The sequence below is a fragment of the Sorghum bicolor genome, chromosome 2 (genome assembly GCF_000003195.3).
Source record: "Sorghum bicolor cultivar BTx623 chromosome 2, Sorghum_bicolor_NCBIv3, whole genome shotgun sequence".
NCBI classification, from domain to species: Eukaryota; Viridiplantae; Streptophyta; class Magnoliopsida; order Poales; family Poaceae; genus Sorghum; species Sorghum bicolor.
Genome location: NC_012871.2, coordinates 76,415,667 through 76,441,645, shown reverse-complemented (window position 1 = coordinate 76,441,645; position 25,979 = coordinate 76,415,667). Strand labels below are relative to the sequence as shown.

The window sequence follows — 25,979 nt, the reverse complement described above, 5'->3', positions numbered from 1 at the left end:
GGACGATGGCATCGTGGTGAACGACGGACTCGCGGCGAAGGACAGAATCGCGGCCGGGGGGAGTACGGAGTCGCAGCGGAGTCGCGGCCGCGGCTTGCCTTCGTGACCACGGCGGAGCAACGCCCGCAGCCGACTTCCACGCCCACGGCGGAGCAGCGCTCGCGACCGCGACCGCAGCCGGCCTCCACGCCCACGGCCGGCCTCTGCACCCGCGGCGGAGCAGCGCCCGTGGCCGGCCCCGTGACCACGTTGGAGCAGCGCCCGCAGCTGGCCTCCACGCCCACGGCCGGCCTACACGACGAGGGGCCCCCATGCTCGCGGCTGGCCTCCATGCCGAAGATCCAGTGGGCGGACGACCTACGACGCCATCCCCTCTGCCGCACCAGAGAAGCGATAGAGAAGAAAGAAGTCGCGTTGAAACGAAGGAAGGCCTCAGTGCGCGTTTCACGCCGTTTCCAACGTTTTGGAAACCGAGCTGATTCGTTTCGTGGCCAGAAACTTTTTTCTTCTCTCTCATCTCAGTTTCATGCAAAAATTTCTCTTTTGCTGATGTGGCACCTTATTTAATGTGCATGAAATTCTTCATGAAATGCCATTGAGACTGGCTAGTTCACTCCGAAATCCAAAAAGTTTTCAAAATTATCTGTCACGTTGAATCTTGTGGCACATACATGAAGCATTAAATATAGACGAAAACAAAAACTAATCACACAGTTTGACTATAAATCGCGAGACGAATCTTTTGACTCTAGTTAGTCTATAATTAGAAAAAAATTACCATAAACAAACGAAAGTGCTACAGTAGCGAAATCCAAAAAATTTTCACATCTACATTGATAAAAAAGAGTCGCGCCGCGTGTCCCAGTCCGGTTCCGGTCAGACTAGCCGCCGCCTCCTCCTCCATTATCCATTGTACTAGTACTTTAGATCGCAATGGCATTGGCATCCAACGAACACTGGGCTAGGCAGTGATGAGCGCCAAGAAGACGTACGTACGTACGTACGTACTACGCACGCAGCACAACCGGTACGAGCCTGAAAGTGAAAGGCCGGCCTCCCGCCCGCCCATGGTATGCTACGGTATGTGTAATCAGATGATCTCAAGTGTCACACACAGACACAACAGCTATCCTAATCCTACCCCATACGGCTGCACGGGCTATATATCCCTATAGGCTATAGGAGTGGTGGGTGCTGCCCTGCCCATACCAGGAGTGGTGGTAGAAACAGAATATGCGACGGCATATTGGCATCCGGGTGCGGTGCAAATGGCAATGGCAAGGCGACAAGCAGCGACCAAGAAAGTACTGGTGTGTGTGTGTGTTTCCCAAAAACAAAAAAAGCAACGAACAACCAAGGAATGTTAGGTGGCCGCGCCGCGCCCAACCGCTCGTCTCGACTCCCGGCCGGCGAGACCGGTCCCGGGGAATCTCATTCTCACGCGCAAGCGCAACGCCGCCACGGTTCCCCTCCGTGCCGCGTTTGGTGGTAGTAGAGTTCGTTCAGGAAGGCACCGCGCGCGGGCACCCCCAGTACCATCCAGCCCACCACAAGGCAGCAGATCGTCCTTGCAGATGATAGGCTGGATGGCTGATACGCCGCGCCGCCTTCACTTCATTTCATCCGCGGTTGTCCATTGTCGTCGTCCCACTCCCAGCAATCTTTCTTATCCGGTGCCGGAGCTGATCGACGGACGAGTAGCCGCTGCTGCTGCTCTGTTTTTCTATTAACTACTTGCAACTTGGGCTTTTTTAATTGTACTATATGATTCTAGTAAAGTACATATGGCTGCCCGCTGACTTTGCACTTTTTGGCACCATGGAGATAAAAAAAAAATGTCAATCTTCACGATTTTCCCGGCTGGAGTACACAGCACTAGTTCTTGACTTGTGTTGCCAAACCAAAGGAATTCACGGATCATGGTGGCCTACTCTATTTCCCGTCAATCCAAAGCGTCGTCAGTACCACCTCAAATTTGTTGTCTCAATCAACATCGCAAGGATTCTTCTTCGTCCTTGCTTTGATTTGATTCGATGCATAGCATAATGGTTTTACAGATGATGATTTCGCCGAGGCGGACCGACAACAACAAACAAACAAACAAAATAATCACATCGCACAGCTCCCCGCCGCGCGCGGGCACGGCTTCACCTCCTCAGCAGCTCAGCGCCGGGGGCTTCACGGCCGGCTCCAGCAGCTCGCTCCAGAACACCACGGCGTCGGGGCCGTCGCCTTTTACCACCTCCACCACGGACACGGCGTCGGCGATCCTAAACACGCTCACTTTCGCAACCACCACGCCGCTCTCCTCTTCCTCCACGTACACGGCGGTGGCCCTCTTCCCGTCCCTCCGCACGCGGTACCCTCCTTTCCTCCCGGCAGCCTCCACGCGGGCCACCACGGCCGCCACGGGCTCGCCCACGAACACCCGCTCCTTCCCGGCGCCGAGGAACAGCGCCGACAGGTCGGAGCCCGGGGAGAAGCTCAGGATGTCGAACGCGGTCGGCTCCCTGTCCTCCTCGTCCGCCTTCGACTCCCCAACCGGCCCAAACCACGCCTCCTCCTCCTCCTCCTGCTCACCGCCGCCGCCGTGCATCAGGCGGCCCAGCTCCTCGTCGCTGGCGCCGTGGCGGAACCACGGGTGCGCCACGATGCCGTCCGCGTCAATGCGCGCCGACGGGTCCGGGTCCAGCACGCGCCGCAGCAGGTCGCGCAGCGCCGGCGAGAACCACCCGGGGCACCGGAACCGGCCCGCGTAGATCTTGCGGTACATGTTCACGAGGCTCGCGTCGTTGAAGGGGAGGTAACCCGCCGCCAGCACGAACAGCACCACGCCGCACGACCAGATGTCCACCTTCGCCGGCTCGTACCCTTTCCGCGACAGGATCTCCGGGGCCACGTACGCCGGGGTGCCGCACATCGTGTGCCGGAGGAGACTGCCGCCTCCGTCGGCGGTGCCGGCCACGGCGCCGAGCCCGAAGTCGGCCACCATCAGCGCGCCGGACTCGTCGAGGAGGAGGTTCTCGGGCTTGATGTCGCGGTGGTACACGCCGCGCGCGTGGCAGTACCGCACGGCGGACACCAGCTGCCGGAAGTAGTGCCGCGCAAGGTCCTCCGTCATGCGGCCCGACGCGTCGACAAGCGAGAACAGCTCGCCGCCGGCGGCGAGGTCCAGCACGAAGTGGACCTTCTTGCGCGTCGCGAGGATCTCGTGGAGCCGCACCACGTGGCGGTGCCGCAGGCGACGGAGGATGCCGGCCTCCCGCTCGATGGCCACGGGCCGGTCACCAGCGGCGGCGGCGCGCGGGTTCGGGAACGACTTGATGGCCACGGACCGGCCCGTGAGCAGGTCTCGCGCCAGGTACACCTTGGCGGACGCGCCGCGGCCCAGGAGGTCGCCGAGCTCGTACCTGCCAAGGAGCACGGTCCCGGCAGCGGCGGGGGGAGATGCGACGGCGCCGGTGGCGGGCGGCATCGTGGCGGCGGCGTCTGCTCGGCTGGCGCCGTCGTAATGGCCGGCCGGGCGCGACGGGGGAATTTTTCCTGTACCGTACCGTCTCACTGGCCGGTGATCGCGGTCGTGCTGCTGGGTGGCTTAGCTGGTGGGCAGTCTGAGTTGGGGGCTTTGCCGCCGCGGCCGTGCTCGTATTTATGTACTCGAACTCACGCGGTGGCCGGCCCCGACTTCGAGTGCGGGAGGGAGACGCGCTGCCCTGCTGCGTGGGAGTACTCGGACTCACACTTGGGAGCTTGACGAGTGGGCCCGGCAGTTTCCGCTTAAATGACAGCTGGGGTCCGTTGGGTGGGTGCACGATCAGCGAAAGTTCGTGCTTTCAAATGACGGTGATCGTAATTATTCCACTTTTTGGGTATATATTTGAGTATATACCCTCTATATATTCACTGATTCTTGGATTTTTCCCACCGGAATTTCCAAAATGCCGTACGAAATTATTATTGCTGGTACCTGTTAAGATGTGAGTCCAACTGGCACTTGATGCGTTCAAACTTTAAAAAGGGCAAAGCAATCACCAAATTAATTTTGGTGAGCTGAGTTCTGTGAATCACAAAGCGGTTTGGGGCCTATATCTATGAGTATTAAGGCTATGTTTGATTCCCTCTACTAAATTTTAGCTAGCTAAACTTTAGTCACTTTAGTAGCTAAAGTTCCAAACACATTGACTAAAAAAAGCTAAAATAGTTTAGTTCCATTAGTCACCCAAAAGTAGCTAAAATAATTTTAGCTAGCTAAAATTTAGCAAGAGGAACCAAACAGGGCCTAAGTGTTAACTACTTTTATGTGATGGATGGACTAGTTGGAAGTTCAACTAAAATTTAGTTACATATTTCCGTCTCAAACAAATCGCCTTGTGATCATGTACCTAGACAAACCTTTGTCTAGATACATAGCAGAAGTTGATGTATTTTATTTGAAACAGAGGGAGTATCATATTATCTGAGATTTAAATCCATGTTTAGTTCATACGTTCTAGAACTAAAGCTTTAGATGATTTAAGTTTAGTTTAGTAATGATCAAGCAGACCTATAGTATAGTGGTACCATCTCGCTAAACTCGTTTGTCTCATGTTCTTGTCATCATTAGTATACTGGCTGATGAGAGTGGAACAAGCCACGTAAAACGGCAAGATACAAGGAACGGGGCTAGTAAAAAAAAACGCGACCCAAGCAAGCATGCGCCTCCTTAATTAGAATTGGGAAGTGTTGAAAACATGCTTGGATATCTTCATTTGTAAACATCAACACTTGACCATTTCTAAAGTGGGAGTATGTATATAGCAACCTTCGAAGCCATTAAACAACGGTAGGCTACAACACCACTCGAGGTCTTGTTTGGAGAGTTGTTAATCTGTTTATAATAACTACTAGCAGCAAAGCTGGAACACCGTTTTGCTTGCTTGTATGGAGGATTAGAGGCGGCCCATATTCGGAAAGAGTTGCTTAAAGCAAAATAAACACTAGGTAGCAGCAGCTGTTCTCCAACTGCATTAATGGCCAGAACAAGTGCCGAAATAAAACACCTAATTAAACCGAAGCTCCAGATCGATCGAATTATTTTTATAATAATGATGAGATACACTTTCCAGCTCAATCGAATACATAGCATAGTGGAACATCTTTTCTCCAAGTTTCCTTTTTTGAGGAAATTTCTCCAAGATACTATAGTACTGGAGAGATATCTAGGAGCAGCATATATCTAAAGGAGTAAAGGAGGAACACAAGTTTTTTTCTCTATTCATATTATCCAAAAAAAAAGTGCGCTTATGGCACCGTGTACCCCCGTATTTTGTACCTGAGATAATTTTTTTAATCTTACCTGTTGCTAGATCCTCCTTCCGTTTCAAAATAACTGTCATTATTGATTTTTCTAGTACAAATTGAACTCAGTTTATTAAAAAATATATACAATATTCGTATCTTAAAATAAATTTATTAAAAAAAATAGATTTAAAAATCTTTCTACTATACTATTATGTATTATAAATAATAATTAATACTTTTAGTAGTATAATTAGTTTGGAACAGACCGAATAATTCAAATAGATACTACTATATGCAGTTGGTACGGTACGGTAGCATTGCCATTGGCTGGCATCACCACAGACAGGACAGGAGACCCGTGGCGGGGGCACGCCCGCGCGCGCAGGCCGCACTCGCACCTGACACGTAGAGTACGTACACGTACCTGTGTTGCCGTGTTACGCGTGCGTGCGCAACAAATTTTCGTCCGCGAATTCCATTCCCTTTTTTGTTGGCTGCTTTATATTCTGGATACACGGCAAATTTGAATTCCAGACGACGGCAGACTGAGGTTTGTTCGTTCTTACAAGCATGCATGTGAAGTTGAGTATCGCCATCTCCATCTGCAGTGGAAATTAACCAAGAGGCGGCGAGCGACGACCGTGACGGTGACGGCAGCGGCGGCCGTGCAAAGACGACCACTCGGGGCTCTCACGTCGTTTCCTTTCCTCCCGGCGGTGCGTGTGCGTGCGTGCACCGTCGACCCCTTGATTGAGAGCACGTGCGATGCGTGCTGCAATTTAAGCCCAACGGCAGGCAGCAGCTTGGCAAGCGTGCAGGACGGACACCTTTTTGTCGTCGTCCTGCGATTATTGTTCCAGCCGCCCCTCGATCGCTCCGGCGACCGGCGCTCGTCGCGCCGTTTTGCACTGATCGATGTTACGGCGGCGAGCGATCTCTTGTGTATGGAGTACTATATTACAATTACAAATGCGTAACGCAAAACCCCGCCTAAAGACACCATTTATTCTGTCCGTTCGATCTTGCATTCATTCTCAAAGCTGCGTAAGCTACACGCAGCAAACGCTAGCCAGTAATCTCTACAAAAATGGACTGTCAGGCTGACTATTTCATATATGAGGGCATATGCTGTTGGCTTGTGGATCATCCTACGAACGTTTCAGAATCGGATTCCTCCGTCAATGAAAAGTTTGTGGATCACTCCCTCTCCCTCCAGAAATGACATGGATATTTTGAGTTGGAAAAAAATTACAAATTTGCACGAATAATTTGTCAAACTGTATTCAAGTTTATGACATTAAACTCGTGCATCAATATATTTGTGTTTCAAGTATCGATGATGCTATTATTTTCTTTTCCAGTCGTTACGAACCCTACAGAGCTAGACCGGATTTTCCAGCCATACTCCCTCCATTCCAAATTATAAGTCATTGTAAAAATCTTGTAGAGTTAAAGCATTTTCAAGTTTGACAAAAAAATATAGAGAGAAATATAAAGATTTATGTCAAAATATGTATACTATGAAAATATACTTGGTTGGTACCAAAAATGTTATTATTTTGCTATATAAATTTGATCAAATTTGAAAAACTTTGACTCTCCAAGATTCTTGGAATGACTTATAATTTAGGACGGAGGGAGTGTATATATATAGTGATCTACTCCGTACGCTGCTTGACAATGCTCATTCGTGTGCAAGAAGTCAGAGCTAAAGAATTGAAACAGCACCAAACAAACCCCTAGTAGTTTCCGCTGATAACAATTGAGCTCCTATCCCTCTCTCTAGATATCCCGACTTTATTAAAAGCCAGGCACCCAGTTTTCAACAAATTAACCTGGACCACAATTCGATCGAGGAGACCGAATCAGCTGGTGCGTGCCATACTACACTTGACAAGGACAGCAAGGGAAGACGCCACAATCACACACGTCCATTTCACAAACAAAGGTGATCGAATAATAGTGAAGGAGAACATGTACAATCGGGTTCATTCAATTCATATATACACAAATTTTTTTTAGAGTTCAAGGGCTAATGCCCCGGCTTTTCAATTAACATCGAAAAACCAAGTATCTGTTACAGCACAGTTTAGAAAAGTCAAAGGTCCACCTGGACCTCACAATCGATACAAAACTTGAGGAAAAGACCTCAAACGACAATTCAGACACTCAGCAGACTTAAACAGCAAGACACACACTAAAGATCAGAACAGAGCTGAATCCAACAACTTCCACCAAGGCAGCTCCTGTCCTCCTAACTCTTTCTCTGTAGTCTTCAGCGACTTGTAGTTATCAAACACCTCTTCTTCATTGCTTCTTCGTACCTTCAGGTAGTGACTTGGCTGGAGACAAAAGGGAGCCACAGAACTCTGCTTGCTGCTGTTTTGATCTTGTCTATGCATTCCTTCAGGGAATCCTTCATGTCCACTGGGCAAATGACCATCCAGCTCAGTAAAAGACCAACAATCCTGCCAAGAAGCATTTCCATACCTCTCCAACCAATCCTCTGAAAACAAATATCATTTCTAAGTTTCCAGACAGACCAAATAACAGCAGAAGAAATTATGTTAAGTACACAATTCTTTTTGTTGCTCAGCCAGTAAGTGCCCACATTAACCAGATCAACACCTATTTGAACCCCCAAGATACCAGAAACTATTTTCCAGCACTGTTTTGCAACTACACAATCAAAAAACACATGGTGTATAGTTTCTTTTTCTGAGCAGAACAGACATATATATACACAAATAACAGCAACAGTAATATAGATTCGCATATGCCAAAGCATTTCGTTTGTACGTCACCATACATAGCCACATAGGTACGGTCATGCATAGCGCTAATAATGTGCCACCGGCCGGTCGGGATGATTAGGTAGGATACAGGCAAGATCTGTGCGCACAGTACGTGTGTTAACGACTTAACTTGCAGTGTCTCTCCGTCTCCGGCCGGCCGGTGTGCACTGCACCGCGTCGCGAGTAGTGGCGGCCCTTGGCGGCGCCAACGGCCACGTCTCACCGTCGCAAGTAGCGGCCACCACCTGAGATACTACTTTTGTACTTGCTTGGAGTATATATTACTCAAAACAGCAACTAAAGTTGGAGTTTTCTTTTTATGACACCGACGATAAATATATGACAATTTGTCGCTACGTATATATACTCTCTCTCTCTCTCTCTCTCTCTCTCTCTCTCTCTCTATATATATATATATATATATATATATATATATATATATATATATACACACACACACACACAGCACGTATACCACTAAGTATAGGGCCGGCCGGGCTACTAATAATAAGATAATGATAGTACATATATATAGTACACGTCCAAATAAAGATGTATGTATTACGTCGTCTGGGATGATGTTCGTACGTGTAACTCGATCAGCGATAGATATCCTCGATCGATGGATCGAGAAGAGAGATGATATGGCCGGCGGGCCGGTACGTGTACGTGCCACGCGACGAGATCGATCGATCGAGACGCGCCGTACGTACTACGTGTTTCGCTTGGCGTGAAACATGCATGCACGTTCACAGATGACAGGCACGCGCGCGGCGGAGACATGCACGCCCGTACGCAGTCTCGAATTGGAATCGCGATACGCCATGCGCGCGCGCGTGCGGGTGTTGCATGTGCCGGCCGGCCGGGAAGCATGCATGCAGTTGCAGGGCCTTCCGTGGCCGAAAGGGTCGTTCCTGGTGTGTCCTTAATTCATGCAGGTCCCCAGCATATGCCACGATCTCGATCGGTAACGCCTTGACGCTTCTGTTCTGTATGTAATACTCATTCTCATGCACGGAGTACGTAGTACGTACGTGTTGTTTCTTTTTTCTGGCGGTGCGGTGGCAGGCAGATATTTTTGGGCGTCCAGAACTTTGTGTTAAATTCGTGTCACGACTGACCCTGACGAATGAATTCTCTCTGCGTACGTGTTTTCTTTTTCCGGCGGCGTGCTGCGGTGGCTGTCATGCTCATTGCTCATCATGCATCGACCTGATGAAAACAATACCCTCTTTATTTGTGGTTGCGGAGCTATTAGCATGCACTAGCAGCAGTGTCGTCCTAGCTAGCTAGTGAAAATAAAGATTTAATAATGTTGACGGGCACTTAGCTTTAAGCTAGCGGGTAGTACACATTGTTCTTCCTAAGCATAATTATGGCCACATACATGACTTTTGTTTTATCCTTCTTCTTTTTTGTTTGGAAAAGTTAATGGTGCCGTTGTCATATCTAGTTTTTCCAATGTGACATCTTTGTTCATGCATCCTTAGCTTTTCCTCGACTCTAGCTAGTATGTTAATTTTTATTCCAAATCATACATATATACACTGTATGTATATATGCATGCCGGCCTTTTAATTTGCATGGCCTCTGATTATGAATACTGAGTACGTACAGCACAAGACGTCTAATCGAAGTTTATTAGTACTACTAGCTGCTGCCACTGTACGCACGGCACAAGCAGAGGTCGACAAATCGGAATTCAACACTCTCATTCTCAGCCGTACAGTGTCAGTTACCCCCTTTTTATTCGTACAAGACCGTACAGTGCAGTGGCACCGGCCGGCGGGTACGTGTGTGGTGTGCACTGCCGCTGCCGGGATTAGCAGGTGACGACGACACGGCTCGATCTGCTGCATGCAAACGCGCGCTGATAACGATTTCTGCGGCTCATTTTGAATAGGATGATCACGATTTCGTGTGGTTCTTGGCGATCTGCCTCCAGCGGCTGCCTCTGCCTCTGCAAATGGTGAAGTTAGAAGCTCTGATGCGTGCTTTAATTTTGGGCCCGCACACACACACAACCACTGGCCCACCGAGTTAGATTTCGGTCCCTATCCCTACGAAAGAAGTGGTTTCTTTTTTTATTTTAAAGGAAGGGGGAAAAAAGCCCGCCTGGTGATTTGCCACTGCGATTTCGTTCATACGTGTGTGTGTATATATATATATATATATATATATATATATATATATATATATATATATATATATATATATATATATATATGATCCAAATTAAATTCAATGCAATTAGTCATCTCGATCGTGGAGGCACTCTGCGAGTCCGCGTTGCTGCCGCCCGGAAGTTTCTTCGTTCCTCCAGCGTCATCATCATCGACTATCGTCGGTACTAGGAGAAATCGGACTTGTGTGTGCTGACACCAGGCACGTACTGTACTGTACGTGCATGGTTCCGGCGATTGCATTGCACGGCACCCGTGTGGCCGATCCACCAGATGTCACGCGGCGCGCTGGCCAGCTAGCTGCTTTCCAATGACGTGACGGCGCGTGGCGTGGCTCGCGGCCGCCCGTTCCTGCTTTTGTGTCTGATGATGATACAGACACAAGACAGGTACAGAGCGACCGGGACAAAAAATGCCGGCGAGAGAATGAGAGATATGCTGCCGGCCGTGTGGACGCGACTGACCAGCTGTTTATTAGGCGAGGCGAGGCGAGGCGATCTGTTTTATAGCAGCTGCCTGGCTTCTCCGGTTCCTAATCCCTGCTTCTTCTCGATCGTCTACCAAGTTGCTTTATAACTTGCAGCATCATGCAGCACCACACGAAAAAGGTTGTCGTGTCGTGTCGTCGTATCCTCTGCAGGAGTCATCCGGCCAGCAATACTACTAGCTTTTCTCCACCGGCGGCGGTCGGGCGGGCGGACGGTGGACGGAGGTCCGGACTCGGACTGGACTTTGGGCGGGCAATGAGAATTGAGGCCGCAGCGCGGCATCACGGAGCGGAGTGGAGTGCGGCCGGGCCGGGCGACGAGCCGACGACGACCCGCGAAATTTTCCACCCAATTTCTCGGCACTCTGCTGTCTGGTGGTGGATAGACTGAACTTCCACGGTAATGCCGCGGAAACGCAGTGGAACACAGGAAAAACGCATGGGCGGCCGGGGTGCCTGCATGAGTGAATCAATGAATTGACGCCTGCCTGGACTAACTCCAAACTTCTCAATTCTTGCCGGCCCGTTTGCATGCATGCACGCACGACCCCCAGGTTCGTGCTAACCTGACCCTGACCGTGACGGCCGGGCTTATTTAGTTCCCAAAAATTTTGCAAGGCGCTACTATATTATTTTTTTTGTTTGTATTTAATAATTAAAAAATTTATCTCGTAAATTATAGATAAATTATATAATTAATTATTTTTTCTCTATATTCATTATTTTATGTATGTGCCAAAGTATACAATTAATTTTTTTTCTCTATATTCATTACTCTATGTATGTCGATGCGACGCTTCGGCAAGTAAACACGGCCGTGCCAGTCTTGCCGGTCGCCCGCCGCAGCACGGGCCTATACTACAACTACTAGCCGCCTTCCTACTCCCTTCCCAGCTCCCGCGGCAGCTGGGACTTTGGAGACGACGAACCTGAACCTATGTGTGCCGGCCTGACTGTCTGAGCATGAGCGACCGAGCGAGAGCGACAGCACACAATGAGCTTGAAAACTTTACAGCCAATGAGTCATGGGCTATGCAGCACAGAAGAATAACACGAGAATATCTTGTCAAAAAAAACACGAGAAAAGCGAAAAAAAAGGCCCAGCCCAATTCTCAGCAAGAGTAGATAAATAAAAAATATAACACCCAAAAGACTGGAAAAAAAAAAGGTATTGCGTCGACAGCAGATAGTTCGATGAATGAATGAGGCCCAAAGCGAAAAAAAAGGCCCAGCCCAATTCTCAGCAAGAGTAGATAAATAAAAAATATGACACCCAAAAGACTGGAAAAAAAAAAAGTATTGCGTCGACAGCAGGGTTCGAACCTGCGCGGGCGTAGCCCAACAGATTTCAAGTCTGTCTCCTTAACCACTCGGACATATCGACGTTTTTGTTCAACCGAATTTACTGTTCTCATTTGTGAACGAATGCTGCCAGGTGAAACAACTCACAAAACGCTGCCAAGTGCCAACCAACACGGCCAGAAACCAAAATTTACCCACCTGAAGCTCGTCCTTTTACAGAGACTAGCGAAAACGACTCTGGCAAGAAAATCTGAAAAGCTCCGCTAGCTAGTCTGCTTGCTGATGACTATCTTCTATTGTTATGCCCGAAAGCTCCGAACGGTGGACTTCTTCAGCAGGCGTCCACCGTTCTGTATAAGCAAGGCGTTTTGTAGGCAAACCGCTAGCTAGTCTGCTTGCTGATGGCTATCTTTTCTCAGCTGCATTCTATCTCTCTAAAGCGTGACACAGCTCCAAACTGATTGTCCAACTTGAGACCAGAAAACAAAAGAACAGATTGTATTGGACCATTCCATGTCCACTTGATTCATGGGGTTGATCATATAACCCATATACTATCTATCTTATCCCGACCATCTGAATCTAAAAGGTCTTATCCCAACCAAGAGAACCATATCCACCCATCCCGGAACACCCACAAATTGAACCACAAAGTTTTTTTTTTAAAAAAAATAATAATAAGAACGTGCAAAGCATGGTCGAAAAGACCAAGTTCACAAAGCAGAGATATCAGTGAATACTTGTGGAATCAGATAGCAGTGAAGAACATCTGAATTTTAGTGAATACATACCTCATATACTTGATATCAACTACTAGTCATATTTATACATTTCAAGTTCACAGAGCACCTGATAACTACTACTAAACAGAAATATCAGTTACTAACCTGCTACGGAAGAATCAATGATCTAGGCAAATAAACGATACATACTACTAGTAAATTAAAAGAAGAACTAGGGTCAAGTTAACAGCTAGCAAGGTAGACTACAACAGTTTTCTTCTTCCAGCCCAAGTTAACTTCAGCAGTTCTAATGTGATCCCTTTTTCTTCTTGCTCTTGGCCTGTTTCGCTAAGAAAACTGAGAGTCCTGTAAACGCAAACTTCTTCCTCTTCCCTGAGAATTTCTTGTGAGCAGTTGCATCACTGCTATACACAACTGCACGTCTGCGGTTCAGGATCTGTCCAAGCGACATATTAGAAGCTTCGCTTGCATCGTCCCGAACGCTTTTGTCATACCCATCTGGTCCCATTAGCTTCCTGCTCAATATCTGTCCTATCGACAGTGTTGGTTTCAAGGGAGCCTTTGAAGCGTCAACAATATCCATATTCTGAGAATCTCTAGGACGGGGAGCTGGATGCTTGAATTTGGGATGGTCATGGACTGAACGCCTCCTGAATCCGGTCGTGGATCGACATCTGCGGAGAGCCTCTTCTACAGCGATCTTCCCCCGGTTAGCAGCATCCACCCTCTTCTGGGCCTCCTGTAGTGCCTTCTTACATTCCTCGACTTGTAACTGAGCTTCTTCCAGATTTCTGAGAGAGTCAGATTCTGTCTGGTTGGCTTCATCGACCTGCACCATTGCAGCTTCGATTTTCTTTCTTGAGCATTCATCAGCCTCCTGAGCTTTGGCAGCAAGCTCAGAGTACTCTTCCAATGAAAAGCTCATGCCTTCCGTGCCCTGCAAATCCTCAGCTGAGGCCTCATTGCTTAGTAGGATCTTGATTTCAGCGAGGGCAAGAGCTTCTGCTGCTCTTGCTGCCTCTTCTATCTTCTTGGCTGCACGACACCTCACCTCAGCAGTGCCAATGCTAGCTCTCATCTGCTCAATTTCAGCAGACAGCATAGCAGCTTCAGACTTCGACGCACTTGCCGCATTCCTGAGCTGCTCTAGCTCGGATGTCATCTTCTTGATCTCGAAGAAGATGTCTGATGGATCGTCACGCCTTCTCTGCAGACCCCGCAGCGTTTGCAGCTTCTGTGCGGTCCGGTCCAGCTCATCCTCCAGAGAAGCAATCAACGTCGTATTGGCACAAACCTTCTCTCGGCTTCTCTCTGCCAAGACTCTCTCTTTGGCAATGTCATTCCGCAGCGACTCAACAGAGGCTCTAATAGCCGCAAGATCACTCGTGGTCCTGTTTAGGTTGGCTTTTGCCTGCTCAAGGCCCCTCAACACTGAAGAACCAGGGGATTGCTGCAGCTGCACACTTAACGCGCCCATAACCGCATCAGTTTCAGCATTCTCAGGGTGCACTTCTGCAGGTTCTCCGGTGCCAATGGGCACATGTAGCGTGCCCACAACCACATCAGTTTCAGCATTCTGAGGCTGCACTTCTGCATGATCTTCAGTGCCAGCGGGCGCCTCGGCTTGACTCTGAACCCATTCTTCAGGGATGCAGAATGCACCGGCAACCTCGTTCTGTATCTTTAGCTTTAAATCTGCAACCACCTTCTTGGTGGACTCTAGCTCTTTGAGCACATCAAGCGTCTCCCTTTCTTTGACGCTGAGCGCCTTCTCTAGCTGCGCGATCTGCTCCTCCAGATCGGCCAGTTCTTCGGCCCCCTCCTGCTTCTGCAGCAGAAGGTAGGAGAAAGCACATATCAGCGCGAAATTTTATCTACCTGCCGCATTTCCCTCCCAATAAATCTAGGAACCACAGACGACACAATCGCGACTGCTGAACCAACCAACAAAAAGCACGATACACGCCATACGCAAGAGACATTTGCGGCGGCGGCGCCGTGCGAAGAACACAGATTGTGAGATTGGCTACCTTTGGGTTTGGGGGCGCGAACATACGCTTGATGAGGTTGGAGCTCCAGGCGGCGCTGCCGCCGAAGTGGTTGACGGCCTCGCGAACCGACTTGAAGGGCGCCGAGGTGTCGACCTCCGCTCTGCCCTGCAAGCCGCCGGCGGCGGCGGAGGCGCCGGGCGGGGCGAGTCCTTGCGGCTCGGCCTCGCCGTTCATGGGGACTCGTGCGGCGAGTAAAGATGACGCCTCTCTCTTCTTTCTTGGGTTCCGTCCGTGGGGTTTTGGTGCGGGTGGGCGAGAAGAGGACGACCGACGACAGAGAGAGCCAAAGGAATCGAAGGAAGCGAGCACGCCGGTTTGGATGGATTTTTGTTTTTATTTATCGCCATGGGTGTGTGACTGTTGACCCGGCCGCTGGTACAGTAAATTTTAGCCGTTTGGGAGCCGTTGGCGCGTTGCTGCCTCTCCTTTCCTCTCCTGCGTCTGTGCACATTGCAGGCTTTTCCTAGGCTTTTGGCCTTTTTGCTACAGACAGCAAAAGTGACGTTTGAAATTGGTCTTTGCGTTGCCACAAGATTTGGCAAATACTGAAAAAAAAAGCAAAGTCTTGCTTTTTTCGAGTAGTTAAACAGTTTAAGGCCTGGTTTAGTTCGCGAAAATTTTTTAGTTCAGGGTTGCACTTTCGTTTGTATTTGATAATTATTGTCCAACCAAGAACTAACTAGGATCAAAAGATTCGTCTCACAGATTACAAGCAAACTGTGTAATTAGTTGTTTTTTATCTATATTTAATACTCTATACATACGTCTAAAGATTTTGATGTCATGAAAAATCTTGAAAAAATTTTAGGAACTAAATCAGGCTTAACTAAGTCCATTTAAAATAAATAAGTATAATTATAGTACACCTAAAAAGTTTTACACATTAACATTATTTTGTACAATCTTGGTCAAATTTACGGGGATTTGACTCAATCCAAACTCACAACCGTATCTTTCGAGAAAGGGTAGTAATCGTACACCCTCGATTCTAAAGGATATTGAATATGTTTAGCTAAGTTTGAAAAGATACAATTCTTAGTTCTATTTGATTGTTTGACTCAACCAAATCTAGAATTCTATATTTTTTAATACAAAAGTAATAGTTCACTACGTCACGTCATATTTCATAATCACTGCCAGATCGGACCCTCCAGTCGGCAGTGATAGGTCCGACAATGATAAGTGGTAAAACTTTTAAAAAATATGTGTTTATCAGGATTTGAAATCGAGACCTCAACGTTAACATCTCCACGAGTGCATATACTTATCATTGTCGGCTCCACCATAACCGACAGCGATTGTTGTTCTAGCATAGTAATGTACTCCCTCAATTCTAAAGGATATACTATGATAATATACTAGGGTCAAACCATCAAATAAAACCTAGAACTACTACCTCTGTCTCAAAAGCTTCTGTCTTGTATGCTGCAATATCAAATTCTATTTGTTGTCGATCATGCATAATAATATATCTAAAGCCATAGAGTTTAGAGCAGTGTTCTATATAACAGGCTGTAGCATCTAGTGAAAAGGGGTCTACTTGGCCGCTATAGCGCAGTTATATGCCGCTATTTAGTACAATGTTGTTGTTGCTATAGCGTTGCTACTTACAACACTAGTTTAGAGAATTGGGAAGAAGCAAGTGTTTCAATTATCTAGTACAAAAGTATAACTAATATATATAACTTGTTGGACCCATGTGAAGTATACAAAGATTGAACTACAAGCTGATAATGCATAAGCGGTTCCCACTTCCCGCAATAAAATGCATCATAAAATGTTTTATTTTCCTATGTTTACGTTTTATATCACAACATGCATGGCCATGCGCCTAGGGCGATCCGGAATTGTAAACCATTGAATCACTAGGTATGATGGTTAGTGTCTCATTGCATCTTATGTCTTAGTAAATTTTCATCGATTTTGCCTAAGTTGTTGCAAAGTGACAACAATATAGTGCATCTCTGGATTTGCCCCGATACCATAACTACTTCCACACGTAGTATATATGTATATCAATACAGGTACTATTTTGCAACAACAATATCACTTATTACAAGAGGTACCATAGTGTATCACACTGACCAGTTTCGGTATACAGACAACATTTGCATGCATTGTCTGCATGCACATGAAAGTTATTCATATATAGTAGTAATAGCAGTGTGGGTAAAGTACAGCCACAACAAAAGAAAACATAATATGGATAAAAAGTGGCTTAGCAACGTGCATGTTCACATTGTGTCCACGAGCATGTTGCGTGAATGTATCTCAGGTTGAGACATGGTGGCATTTGATGGGGCCATTGATGTTGGGAACGCCAAAAGATATAGTTGAGTAATTGCAATAGCATGTTGTGGTGCTCATGAGTGAGCCACCAAGTTGCAACCTAATGCCACTTTTGGCATACACTCTGAAGGCGAAGTCATACTCAAGAGAGTTTGTAAAGCCGGTAGGACACACATCTTGCGGTGGTGGCGGTGTGTGCGCTGGAGATGGCGGCGGTGGAGGTACCGTTGAAGGTGGTGGTGGTGGAGGCATTGTCAAAGGTGGTGGCGGCGGTGGAGGCATCAATGAAGGTGGCGGGGGAGGCATTGTTGAAGGTGGTGGAGACCTTATTGAAGGTGGTGGCAGAGTAGGAGTAGGTGCTTGAGTTAGGGTTGGTGTCGGTGCCACCATAGGTTCACGTGCATGAGTTGGGGCTGGTGTTGGTGTATGTATTGGTAAAGGCGTTGGAGCCGGTGTGGGGGCACGAGTTTGAGCCAGCGTCGGTGCTCGAGTTGGGGCTAGTGTTGGTGTGCGTATTGGTGAAGGCGTTGGAGCTAGTGTGGGTGCACGTGTTGGAGCCGGTGTAGGTGCTGGTGTCGGTGCGCGTATTGGTGAAGACATTGGAGCCGGTGTGGGTGCACGCATCGGAGCTAGCGTAGGTGCTCGAGTTGGGGCTGATGTCGGTGCGTGTATTGGTGAAGGTGTTGGAGCCGGCGTATTAGATGTTGGTGTTGGTGCGTGTATTGGTGAAGACGTCGGAGGCGGTGTGGGTGCGCGCGTCGGAGTAGACATAGGTGTTCGAGTTGGGGCTGGTGTCGGTGCACGAATTGGTGAAGATGTTGGAGACGATGTGGGTGCACGTGTCGACGCTGATATAGGTGGTGGTGTTGGTGTATGTATTGGTGAAGGTGTTGGAGCTGGTGTGGGTTCATGCATTGGAGCTGGCATAAGTGCCGGTGTCGGTGCACGAGTTGGGCTCGTTGTGGGAGCTGGTGTTGGAGCCGGTTTAGGTGCACGTGGCGGTGACCGTCCCTGTGCCTGAACAGATGCTGCGAGCATGAGTGTGACGGCGAGGAACAGTAGGCGGCGGGCGGCAGGGGAAGGCAATGACTTGGACGCCATGGCCGCTGATCTACCGTGTCCGTGTGTCGTCGGTGTGTACGCATGCCTTGAAGTCGAAGCGTATCGACCATACCCGTATTTATAGGCCATATGGTCCTGCACAGTCTGTCTCCATGCATACGCATTTAATTGGCCATCGGCCATTGGGCGCCCTAGCTAGCTAGCTTGCGCACCGGCCTCGTCGTCCATCGTCAATCGGCCGCGTTGCATTCGCATTGCAAGTGGACCGGAGCTCCGACGCGAGCATATTTTCGCGTCAAATTGCGGGTACTTTGCCGGACGGAACAGTGTTCCAGGCCTAAATTTCCACCGCGCGCGTGGACGTACCCCCGGCCGCCATGGACATCCGAGCTGATGAGACACGTCATCGCGCATTCTCCTCCTATATATGGGAGAGCTAATGTTTCTTGTTATTAATATTATGAAAATACACATGCGCGCGAGCGTACTGCGTACGTTCGTACTACAGTACGTGTCTCATCATAATTGCTCGTGGACAAGGGCAACTCGCACCAAGTACGCTCCATGTAAGACGAAGCTAGCTACTAGCTACGATATTGGGCATGAGTGTGCGCCTAACTTACGTGCTGATGTAGCAAATATATATATGTATATATATGTGTATATAAACAGCTCAATCAATCGATCGCCAATGTGCTTACGTACATACTTATGCTTGTGTATATGGACTAGAAAAATCTCCAAGAACGAGATCATATATAGGACCATGGAAGAAGAAGATCCATAGTACGGCACCGAGAGTGAGTACGTACATTCGTTCGTACTTCCTATATTCCAAATTATAAGATTTTTGAGCTATATTATTTTTGTTATGTATCTAAACGTGGTATATATATTTAAATATATAGTAAAAAAATATAAATCTAGAAAATTTAAAACTTCTTATTCTTATAATTTAGAATTTACATGATCCTACATGATAGCGAGGCCTAATCAGGCCATCGTCGTTGCTAGTCCGCATCGATGCACTAACCTAAAAGCACGCTAGGAACCTAGCTAGCCACTAAGAGCATTCTCAATGGCATTTTTCAAACTTTTTCAATGCAACCTTGCAAATATGTAGATAGATGAGGCTTATAGAAATAATAAAAAAGAACAATGTGGTGGTGGTGGGTTGTGCGAGCAGTGAGAGATTTATTTCTGAAAAATCTTGTTAAATTAGCTATTATGAAATCACTAGCTGTTTAATCTCTCTTCTTGATGCCAATAAACTTATTCTTAGACTAGTTATTTTGAAAATATTACGGATGCCCTGACTCGCAACAGTGTCGGGATGGACTTTGTTAGCTAGCTGACTGTGGATTGGAACTGGCGGGTCAAGATTATGTGCGCCTAACTCTGATTGGCCGAGGGATGCTACAGTGCCACTCCCAGTACACATGCACGAAAACAAAGCACATGCTTCCGTAGTATCACTCCGTGGCCGCTATTAGTAATAACATAATACTTGATTGAAACAAGAGGCATGGGTGCTTAATTTGGAAAGACTCAATTATGTAAATTGGACGCTCAACTTTAGAAGTGGATTATCTCTAGATAAGTAGATAGTTCTTTTTTAAAACTCACCTATTTCTTCTGTTTTAGGCTTTTCGTTCAGGCTTTCACTTTTTTTTATGTATCTGAACCTGGTATTTCTTTTTAATATAAGCTGCAGTAGGGGCTCCTTGCCCATCCTGATCATCATTAAAAAAAAGTAGATATTTTTTAAAAAAAAATAAACAAAAAGGGAACATTGCAATCTTAGATGACATACTCCCTGCCCAAAAAGAATGCACATCTCGTCCTTTGAATAGTCAACTAATTAATCTTAAGTTTCATTGAATATAAAAACACTAATATATAATAATAAATATAAACTATTCATGTAATGAAATTTTATAGTAGACCTATTTGGACATACAAAAATTGGATTTTTTTTTCTATAAATAAATCTAATTACTTAAAATTAATTAACTCTTTGCAAAATCAGAAGTGCACCTATTTTAAGATGGAGTAAGTATATTTAGATGGACAATATAATAAGAAACATATTCTTTTCATTTATATATGTAATATGTAATCTTACCATGAAGTGATATAGCCTTATTGAAACCATCTTACCACAACTTTGTGTTTATTTCTCTAGTTTAAAGACAATACAAGTGTAATAATCTTAATAAAACATTCTTATTCCTTTAATCACTTTTCTTTTAATCATGACGAATAGTACGCGGTCAATATGTTGCCTCTGCTTCTCTGCATATAGTTCAAGAGGATGCTTATGTGACTCACTCATCATTTTTCTCCTCTTGATACTGCATAACTGCAATATCTCGCAACCTTTTGATGTTCTACATGAAACCAACTTTTTGTTTGATTGTGTTCGCTCGGTGTACCTTTGGTATAGCCAGGGAGGGCGCAAGCTAACGTTCAAATTCTGAAATCAAAGGGAATCGGGCCCTTTTCCTTTTTTGGGATCGATCGGGCCTTTTTCCTGCCAGGCTGCCACTGAAAAAAGCCCAAATCAAAGGGAATCGGGCCCTTTTCCAGCCGCTCCCAACCTGCTTTTTTTTTGTTGGCTTGGGTTCACTCTGGTTCGTACACAGATTATCTCTCCATGTATTTTTCCTGTTTTTTTTTCTGCTATATAATTAGTGTTTCAGGATTTTTTTGATTCCTGACAGCCACTTATAGTACAGGCATGTCACCGCTAGTAGCCATTTAGATTGGTATTGTTTGACAGAATATGTTTTTTTTTTGGAGCAGAAAGGAAAGAAGTCCAGATACATATACGCGTCTACTGTCAAGTGCCAATTGAAGGATGAAGGATAGACTCAAACGCTTACTTGCAATTTGTATCTTTGCCATAGGTAGGAGATACTATATTTCTGGAGCCTGATTTTTTTTAGAAATTTTCAGAGAACAATCTTACCATAATCAGACTCAGAGGTACGGTTGACGTCCGACCTCTTCTCCTGCACGTCCGCCCGCCAGATGGGCCTGGGATGGCAGCGGGAGTCATATTTTTTAGGCCCATCTGCACTAACTGCCTGATAAGCAGCATGCGTGTGACAACACAAACAAAACAAAATGCTTCTCAAAAAAAAAAAAAAACTCTATGCAGCAACAGAGCCACCCGCATGTGGCCTAGCCCGCCCAGCGCATGTGAGTATAGAGTTTCTGTGTTATGGCCACGCATGTGGGCTGGCCTGCTTAGGCCTTGTTTGGATGTTGTCGTATTCACTTCAATCCATGTGTGTTGGGATTGAGGTGAAATTTAGTTCAAGTTTCACTCCAATCCACCTCAACACATGTGGATTGATGTGAATCTGACAACATCCAAACAAGACCTTAGTCATGCTACAATCCATGAGAGAGATGGTATTTTTATTTTGTTTCTTTTTTTTTAAAAAAAAATGTGATAATGTTGTGTACGGTGCATGTCCTTCATTTTCATTTTTTTCTGAAACCAAGTTGGCAGACTTTATTCATTCAGGATTGCTATATCATTTTTCAAGAGATCTTGCGCCGCTACATTCTTTACGATGAGATCTATAGAATAGATATATTTTTTTATGATAGGAAATTTGGTGTTTTTGCCCCTACTTTTGTTTGCAATTGTGATTTTATCTCTAGTTTCCTGACTTTGTAATTTTTCCCTCGCGATTTTGAATTGAAACGCCAATTTACCCCATGCTTTAGATTTTCTATTTGATTTTAGAACCAATACTGCTGTTGTTGCATATTTGAGCAAACCAGGGGCAAAATCACAAAGTTAGAAAAATAGAAGCAAAATCACAATTGCACTTCGAGTAGGGTTACAAAAAACTAAATTTTGAATATGAATATATCCATACCCATACTTAGGAAAACGGATTTGGATGTATTCATATTGGTATCCACTTGTCAATATCTAGATAAGAATGTTTCACACATGCACTAGTGTTTTTTCATATCTTCTTATGACCAATGGGCTTATCAAATGTACATATTGTGCATCCAATGGTTGGAAGCATTCCATGTAAGTGAGTAGTGGGATGTGGACCAAGGCATCTAGGCTCAATGTAGTGCATGTGGGGGGATGTACAACTGAGATGGAGTGGTTTGAATGTAGTGCATGTAGGGGATAGACGATTGAGATAATCCCTATAGTCAGACGGGCATGTGGAGTTTCTTTATCAGTAATAGACGAATAGTAGCTAGAGGTTTAGATCTTCCCTATCTATACTTTAGGTGTCTCCATCTATGTATTTGCACACATGGAGATCATGTGTTTTCTCCTCTACAAGGGTTGGACCCTCAACATGGACTTTCCATCCATATAGCCACGAAACCGTCTCTCCGTGACCTCGTTAGGCCCACCCTGTGTGTTTCTTTTCTTTTTGCTAAAAAACACAATTAGGGAAGTTTGGAGAAACTAATGGAGAGAAAATGTGCCAAATTCTGAAGAGTGGAGCAAACTATGTATAATAGATGATGTTGTTTACGGCAGTGAGAGAACAATACTAAAGAACACAAGGGCATAATCATCAGATCACACCTTCCTCTTCCTCATCTCCCATACAACAACAATAGCATCTCAGCCAAACCTCCCCATGCCTAAGAAGACCAACTACATGGGTGTGCCATCGCCATTGTCTTCACGAGCACCAATAACCCACAACAGGAATCGTGGTCTCGAGCGACTAAAGCAAATCCACACAACTAGATCGAATCAAGTCCTAGAGGCCAACAAACCAAGCTACTCACCACCAATGTCGAATTTCATGGCAATTGAGATTGAGCTTCCTATTGCCAAGCGTGCTCTAGCCCGAATCGCATCCTTCGCCAGAGAGGTGGTGCGAAAATACCTACATGCCACACCAAAGAGGTTGACGTGACAGAGCTGCTTTCTAGCTCTTCTGGATGTATTTTCCCCATCTAGATAAATTATATAAAATAAGCAACATTTGTTATATAAAATAAGCATATTATGATACTGATATGATGTCACAAATGTTAATGTTTTTTCTAAACATTTGATTAAAGTTTAAAAAGATAACTTTAGAAATCTATTTATTCAAGGATAGAGGGAGTAATATAGAAGAGGCAGGAAGAAATCATTTTTTCTTGCTAATCATATCTTTTCACCAACCCTGCTTAAAGCGAAGGTCAAGATAACTAACGGACCTGATAAAATTATTCTCTATACACTTATACAGCTGTTCGAGCGAGACGGACATAAATAATGGTGTTTGGATGGTTTCTTTTCGTGTTAGCTAACAGACTACTATGACAGAAAGAGGATCTGATAGCTAGATGACGAGCACACATGCAGCAGACAGGAAGTGAAGTGAGTCGGTGAGCAACAAGCTTGACCACGAAACGTTGCGCTAATTAACCAAGTCGCTGGATTAATCTGATGATCTTTTGTTTTGACTCTTCAGAAAGACGCCGGCCGGCCGGATGATATATACGCTTGCTCGCTCTGCGTCAGAAAATGCATGAGTTTTGTTTTGAAACAGTGTGACTGATAGATACTACTAGGTCGCTGCATCAACATGAACGGAGGATAAATTTGCCAGAACTAAACCAAATCAATTAAGATGCAGACGCATATGCATGCATATAAATAAATTCACGGATAAGTAAATTAATTCCGGGAAAATTTAACAAGCCTGCAGATACACGGATGCATGGATTGCTGAAACGAACAAGAAACTGCTCTCGGTCGACAATTGCAAGCCCCTCGCACACGCCGAGAATAAAGCCTTAGATCTGCATGCATTAGGTCTATCAACCACTATACAAGCACCGGTTGGTCGCCTGGCTATATGCTAGCTCGATGGATCATAAACACAATGCATGCATGATGATGACAGGTAGATATATAATCCCACACGCCTACATACTCTTCACAAATTCACATTCCTCCTATCCTATATATCCTATATAAGCACACATATACCTCCTCCATCGTCACGGCAACACCATCTATCATAACTTGCCAAATTCACTGCACCTCAATTTGATCCACCGACCAGTACTAGAACAGCTAATCGATGGCAGCTTCGTCGCGAATGGGCGCGCTACTAGTTGTCTACCTCACTCTCATGGCGGCGGCTCTCGGGGTCAGGGCGGAGCTCACCGCGGACTACTACAGCGAGACGTGCCCGCTCGCGCTGAGCACCATCAAGGTCCTCGTCGGCACCGCCATCGTGGGGGAGCCCAGGATGGGGGCGTCGCTGGTCCGCCTACACTTCCACGACTGCTTCGTCAATGTGAGCGAGCTTCTTCTTCTACCTAGCTGATGATCAAGCCACGCACACCGCCGCCGCCATGCAATGCAAGCCAGCCATGTAACTGTAATTAACCTATACGCATTGCAGGGCTGCGACGGCTCCATCCTGCTGGACGACACCGACGACATGGTCGGCGAGAAGACGGCCAAGCCCAACAACAACTCCGTGAGAGGCTACGAGGTCATCGACACCATCAAGTCGGCGGTGAACACGGTATGCTTGGGGAACGTCGTCTCCTGCGCCGATATCTTGGCTGTGGCCGCTCGCGATTCCATTGTCGCTGTAAGTTCTGTTACTTAAATCTTCACTCTGAAGTGACGACACTGACAGTATGGCACTGACACTGACAGTTTTTCATTTTTTTTTTGTCTGTGCGCGCCTACGTACTGTGAATGTCCGTTTCTACAATTAGCTGGGAGGAACCTCGTACGACGTGGTCCTCGGGCGGCGCGACGCGACGACGGCGAGCATGGACGACGCGAACAACGTGATCCCGAACCCGTTCATGGACCTGCCGGCGCTGCAGGCGAGCTTCGAGTCCCTGGGCCTGTCCCTGCACGACCTGGTGGTGCTCTCCGGCGGCCACACGCTGGGCTACGCCCGCTGCCTCTTCTTCCGGGGCCGCCTGTACAACGAGACGGCGACGCTGGACCCGACCTACGCGGCGTCGCTGGACGAGCGGTGCCCGCTGTCGGGCGACGACGACGCGCTGTCGGCGCTGGACGACACCCCGACCACCGTCGACACGGACTACTACCAGGGCCTCATTCAGGGCCGCGCGCTGCTGCACACGGACCAGCAGCTGTACCAGGGCGGCGGCGACGCCGGCGACCTGGTCAAGTACTACGCCGACAACCCCACCAAGTTCTGGGAGGACTTCGGCGCGGCCATGGTGAAGCTGGGCAACCTAAGCCCGCTCACCGGCGACCAAGGAGAGGTCAGGGAGAACTGCCGGGTCGTCAACCAGGCGTGACGACCGATCGTCGTCGATCGGATGAGCGAGGCATCATCTGCTTCGTTCCGTACGTACAGCGTCCTGATACTGTCGCTGCTAGCTGCACCAGCAAGCTATAAGCAGTAAGATTCTGTAGCGTGTGTCTTTGTACTCGAGTTCCTCTTTAATTCTGTGAGAAATTGTTCCTGTGTTTAGTTAATTTTTTTTAGCGATAGAAGATGATAGGCAGCACATCAACGAACGCCTGGTCGATGGTGCACCAGCAACAAACTCAGCCCATAAATAATGGAACATTGGCCCAAAAATAAACTTGAGCAGCAAAACGAAACACGGTACAGGTGACCCATTGAGCACCTAGGATACAATGATGAGCAGGCAGTTAGCAGCGCCAGCAAGCCGCGGCGGTGGCCGCTTGCCGGTCGCTCTCCTCGCTCGGCTCTGCCTACAGCTACTTTTTTTGAGTTCACATTGGCCCTCATGGCCTGTCATTAACAAACGTAGACTCGACGAAA

At 46.9% G+C, this 25,979-nt stretch overlaps 3 protein-coding genes and 1 non-coding gene across 4 annotated transcripts; 1 reads left to right on the top strand and 3 right to left on the bottom strand.

The window, feature by feature from the left end:
• LOC8078558 (CBL-interacting protein kinase 29) lies at positions 1,826-3,667 on the bottom strand. Its single transcript, XM_002461169.2, has one exon. The coding sequence runs from the start codon at positions 3,473-3,475 to the stop codon at positions 2,156-2,158; it is 1,320 nt and encodes a 439-aa protein (XP_002461214.1). The 5' UTR covers positions 3,476-3,667; the 3' UTR covers positions 1,826-2,155.
• On the bottom strand, positions 12,048-12,129 carry TRNAS-UGA. The gene has a single exon. It is a non-coding gene; the product is annotated as a tRNA-Ser (tRNA).
• On the bottom strand, positions 12,822-15,242 carry LOC8074445 (WEB family protein At2g38370). The gene is made up of 2 exons (XM_002461168.2): positions 14,821-15,242; positions 12,822-14,618 (listed from the first exon to the last, which is right to left on the bottom strand). The coding sequence occupies exons 1-2, from the start codon at positions 15,013-15,015 to the stop codon at positions 13,077-13,079; spliced, it is 1,737 nt and encodes a 578-aa protein (XP_002461213.1). The 5' UTR covers positions 15,016-15,242; the 3' UTR covers positions 12,822-13,076.
• Positions 24,115-25,666, top strand: LOC8078557 (cationic peroxidase 1). Its single transcript, XM_002463340.2, has 3 exons — positions 24,115-24,491; positions 24,600-24,794; positions 24,925-25,666. The coding sequence occupies exons 1-3, from the start codon at positions 24,273-24,275 to the stop codon at positions 25,483-25,485; spliced, it is 975 nt and encodes a 324-aa protein (XP_002463385.1). The 5' UTR covers positions 24,115-24,272; the 3' UTR covers positions 25,486-25,666.

What these genes read in the sequence shown, in the direction of transcription:
- LOC8074445 (XM_002461168.2), bottom strand. Translation starts at nt 15,015, where the DNA reads ATGAACGGCGAGGCCGAGCCGCAAGGACTCGCCCCGCCCGGCGCCTCC. An exon ending in TCGCGCCCCCAAACCCAAAG is followed by an intron (nt 14,619 to 14,820) that starts GTAGCCAATCTC and finishes CTTCTGCTGCAG; the next exon opens with AAGCAGGAGGGGGCCGAAGA.
- LOC8078558 (XM_002461169.2), bottom strand. Translation starts at nt 3,475, where the DNA reads ATGCCGCCCGCCACCGGCGCCGTCGCATCTCCCCCCGCCGCTGCCGGG.
- LOC8078557 (XM_002463340.2), top strand. Translation starts at nt 24,273, where the DNA reads ATGGCAGCTTCGTCGCGAATGGGCGCGCTACTAGTTGTCTACCTCACT. An exon ending in TCCACGACTGCTTCGTCAAT is followed by an intron (nt 24,492 to 24,599) that starts GTGAGCGAGCTT and finishes TACGCATTGCAG; the next exon opens with GGCTGCGACGGCTCCATCCT. An exon ending in CTCGCGATTCCATTGTCGCT is followed by an intron (nt 24,795 to 24,924) that starts GTAAGTTCTGTT and finishes TTCTACAATTAG; the next exon opens with CTGGGAGGAACCTCGTACGA.